The sequence below is a fragment of the Musca vetustissima genome, unplaced genomic scaffold, assembly GCF_032173495.1.
Source record: "Musca vetustissima isolate MV318-11 ecotype Yass unplaced genomic scaffold, APGP_CSIRO_Mvet_v1 utg170000, whole genome shotgun sequence".
Taxonomy (NCBI): domain Eukaryota; kingdom Metazoa; phylum Arthropoda; class Insecta; order Diptera; family Muscidae; genus Musca; species Musca vetustissima.
The window spans coordinates 1-3,814 of record NW_026883346.1 but is presented as its reverse complement, the minus strand read 5'-3'; the positions used below and the strand labels follow the sequence as shown (position 1 = coordinate 3,814).

The following is a 3,814-nucleotide window of genomic DNA, read 5'->3' as shown; positions in this document are numbered from 1 at the left end:
TTATGGCTCGAAAAAACTATTCTAAAAAATCCAGGCCTTAATTTTGTTTTGTCCTAAAAGTATTCTTTAATATTTCAATTATAATACCCAATTTTAATATCTCAATCTATGTACATATATAAATTTGTCATTTATTTCCTTATACTATATTATCTCAAATATTTCGGCTACACCTTAAAAAATGTGGCCTAATTTACACCATAAATTTCTATCATTATTGAGAAAATTTGCAAATTCTTTTTTTTTTATTTTATTATCTTACAGGAAATTCCATTTTGCAAATTTCTTAACATTCCCCCCCAAACAAAATATTAGAAATTTATTCATTTCCCTCCCAAAAGTGAAATAGAAAAATGTTATCCTTTAATCAACTAAACTCTCTATTAAATCCTAGCGAAGAAAATTTACACACCCCATTTCTCTATTGTCTCTTCTTGTAGGTTCATTCATTCAGTGGAGTCCCCCCTTTCATCATTACTCACAATATGTGTGTGTGTATGATTAGAGTTTTTTTACCCTGCTGCGAGCAAAGATCCATGTGTATCTTATATTACCACTTTATTTCTACAGACAATTGTACTAGTTCAAATTTCAACAATTTACGAGTAGAGTTTGGTTTGGGACACTGATTGTAGTGTATTTCTACTGACAATGTCGACAGTTGGCTTTTCTTTTATTGTCATTAAAACATATTGAATATATACACATTTTTATGTAATTTTTTTGTAGATCGCATCGAAACAACGCGTTTTTATCGGCAATTAATTTGTTTTGTGTGTTTTATTGTTAAAAAGGTGATTATTTATTAAATATATAAACAAAATGAGTAAAAGAAATTATAAAAGATTAATTAAAAAACAAAAAATATTGTATAAAAACAGAAGTTTGCAATGTGAACAAGAAAATAGTGAAAGTGAATTTGTGTCAAACGGTGGAGATTTTATAAATGATTTCGTGGAAAATGGAATGGAAGATTTTGCAGTTCCGAAATTAATGTTGCGGGACAAACTTAAAAAGTGGTGCATGGAAACGAATCCTTCAAAGAAATGTTTGGAAAGTCTTTTATCAATATTAAAGGAAGAAGGTCTAGATGTTCCGCTCACTAGAGAGACTTTGGTGGGCAGAGCAAAAAATATGTTAACGAGAAATGTTGCCCCTGGAATTTATTGTCATATTGGCATAGAAAAACAACTACGAAAAGTTGGTCACATTTTGGAAAAGTATGAGGAAGTCGAACTAGATATAAATATCGATGGAATTCCACTGTTCAAAAGCTCTCGTGTGCAATTGTGGCCAATCCTTTGCAGAATCGTTAATATTCAGGAGAAAACAAAACCGTTTGTTGTTGGATTATACTTGGGAAACACCAAGCCGGGTAGTGTGAATGTGTATTTGAAAGACTTCATTGATGAAGTGATTCTACTAAAAGGTCAGTTTATCATACAACAAAAACATTTAAAATTGAAGTTTCGTTGCTTAATATGTGACGCACCAGCAAAAGCTTTCGTTTGTGGAGTTCCTGGACATACATCAACACATGGCTGCACCAAGTGTACTCAAATTGCGAAGAAGGTAAACAATGTCTTGACTTATAGTAGCGAGAGTGGTTCCCTAATCTCCGATGAGGACTTTGCTGTGCGAAAGTATCCATGCCACCATTCCCAAATGTTCAAAGAAGAAAAAACTCCTCTCGAAGAAATTGGATTTGGTATGATAAATCAGACTCCTTTAGATAGCATGCATCTCATTGACCTCGGAGTCACCAAAAAAATGCTAACCAGAATAATGCATAATAAAACTGAAAAGAAAACCTCAAAACAAAATATTTCAAAAATATCTTCTGAATTGGTGAAATTTAAAAAATACATTCCAAGGGAATTCCCAAGAAAACCCAGGCCTTTAGATGATCTTTGTCATTGGAAAGCGACTGAATTTCACCAGTTCCTTGCTTATACAGGAATTATTGCTCTTTATAATAATGTACACGAAGATATTTATTATGAATTTTTAACTTTACATTGTGCTTATCGACTTCTTAACAATGCACGACATATGGATCAAAATATTGTTCAAGCTAATAATTTGCTTCAATTATTTGTCGAGAACTTCTCAACTGTATTTGGTTCGAACAGCATTTCTTTTAACGTTCATAATCTGCTTCATTTGGCTTCTTGCGCAGAAAAGTATGGTCCCCTTATTTCGTTTTCTGCATATGCATTTGAAAATAAACTGCAAACACTGAAAAAACATGTTCGAAAACCATCACATATCTTTCAACAAATTATTCAAAAGGAAAAAAATTGCATGATTGTCAACACTATTCAGGATGGGTTAAAATATGAAAAAGGTGTTATCGTTGGAGCTTTTGTAAATGATTGCTACATATCCTGCAAAGAACCAGATAATATTTGCGCGGTGAATTCATGCATTCCAATAAAAATTGATAATATAAAGAAAAAGGGCGAAATATATATTGAAGGCAGTCGAATTTTGGCATTAGAAAGTTTCTACGAAGAACCGGTGAATTCTTGTGAGATTGGTATTTTCAAAACGAATCTGACTCTAGGGGAAAAAGAGACATTTTGTATTAAAGACATTCAGTTCAAATTTGTATGCTTGCCAATTGATTCTGATTTTGTAATCGTGCCCATTTTACATTCCTGCTTTCCAGAGAAATATCAAGCACAAATTTTTACCTCCTAAGTACACAACTCCCGCACATAAACATGTCGAACGAAAATGCCAACCCTTCCAAAGGAAAAATGAAATATTTTGCTCCACAAGGTAATCTCCAAAGATTATCACTAAATTTTTAACAGTATAACAAAATTGAGTTCATATTTTTGATAGCTAATGCAAAATGTTCTTCCTGCCAAGAAAATGCCAGAAAACTAGACACGATTATTGATATTTTGGCGGAGCATAAAGTTTTACTGGATCGTGTTATTTCTCAGAACGCATTTGTGGACAATATTATGACAATTTTTCCAATTGAATCGGAAGAAAACTTCGAGAATTTGATCGAATTCTCGCAACACAAGCAGATCTATATGTACGTATCTGCGTTTTGGGAATAACAAATTCATAACTAAAACAATTTTTACAATTGCAGACTCGACAAATGAAAAATCTCATTGCAGGTAACGCTGAACGTAATTTGCATAAAGTATTTGGAAGAAATATTATTATGGATTTTAATGTTGACGGAACTTTCGGGAAAAAAGGTCTACGAGATTTTGGTAATGTACTTGCCGCCATAATAGGTAAAACGTGTTTGTTTTTGTTTCAAATAAGTAATGCTAAAATATAGTTTATAAAACAGAAGTTATATCAACATTTAATAAATTACCTGACAAGACTTTACGAGCAGCGTTCCAACGCCAAAAGAAAAAGTATTTTAAGATCAACAAACGAAGCAGGCGCACCGAAGAAAAGGAACAAGATGAAAATGATGAAGAACCACAAATTTAACTGAATGTTTTTATGTTATACTATATAATTTTAAAATCCTAGTTCTAACACTATTCAGTTTTATTAAAAATAAGACAAGGTTTGGCCAGCCTTGAAAAAAGTGAGCTATATATGTAATCCATTTCTTAATTTATTACCTTGCCTAAAATTCGCAGACTGTTTTAGATTAATTAAATATATTGTGTGTAGATTGAACTGTGCTTTACTTTTGTTTTTGTTACTTAATAACTGCGTTAAAAATGTAACGTTGTTAAATACTTATTCTATTACAAGCATTTTCCTAAAAATCTCAAATGACTATTTGGTTCGAATGCCTCCATATGATCTCGAAAGGACTAATGGT

At 31.9% G+C, this 3,814-nt stretch overlaps 1 protein-coding gene across 3 annotated transcripts; it reads left to right on the top strand.

Moving 5' to 3' along the window:
* Nucleotides 1–521: 521 nt before the first annotated feature.
* Nucleotides 522–3,588, top strand: LOC133330210 (uncharacterized). 3 transcript variants are annotated; one of them, XM_061538675.1, is made up of 2 exons: nt 522–2,784; nt 2,851–3,588. In XM_061538675.1, exon 1 carries the CDS (start codon nt 823–825, stop codon nt 2,701–2,703), a length of 1,881 nt encoding a protein of 626 aa, XP_061394659.1. In that variant the 5' UTR covers nt 522–822; the 3' UTR covers nt 2,704–2,784; nt 2,851–3,588. The 3 variants fall into 3 exon arrangements, with proteins under 3 accessions (XP_061394659.1, XP_061394657.1, XP_061394658.1); XM_061538673.1 differs by having other exon boundaries at nt 522–3,052; nt 3,113–3,588; XM_061538674.1 differs by having other exon boundaries at nt 522–3,263; nt 3,323–3,588.
* The last annotated feature ends 226 nt before the right edge of the window (nt 3,589–3,814 follow it).

What these genes read in the sequence shown, in the direction of transcription:
- LOC133330210 (XM_061538675.1), top strand. Translation starts at nt 823, where the DNA reads ATGAGTAAAAGAAATTATAAAAGATTAATTAAAAAACAAAAAATATTG.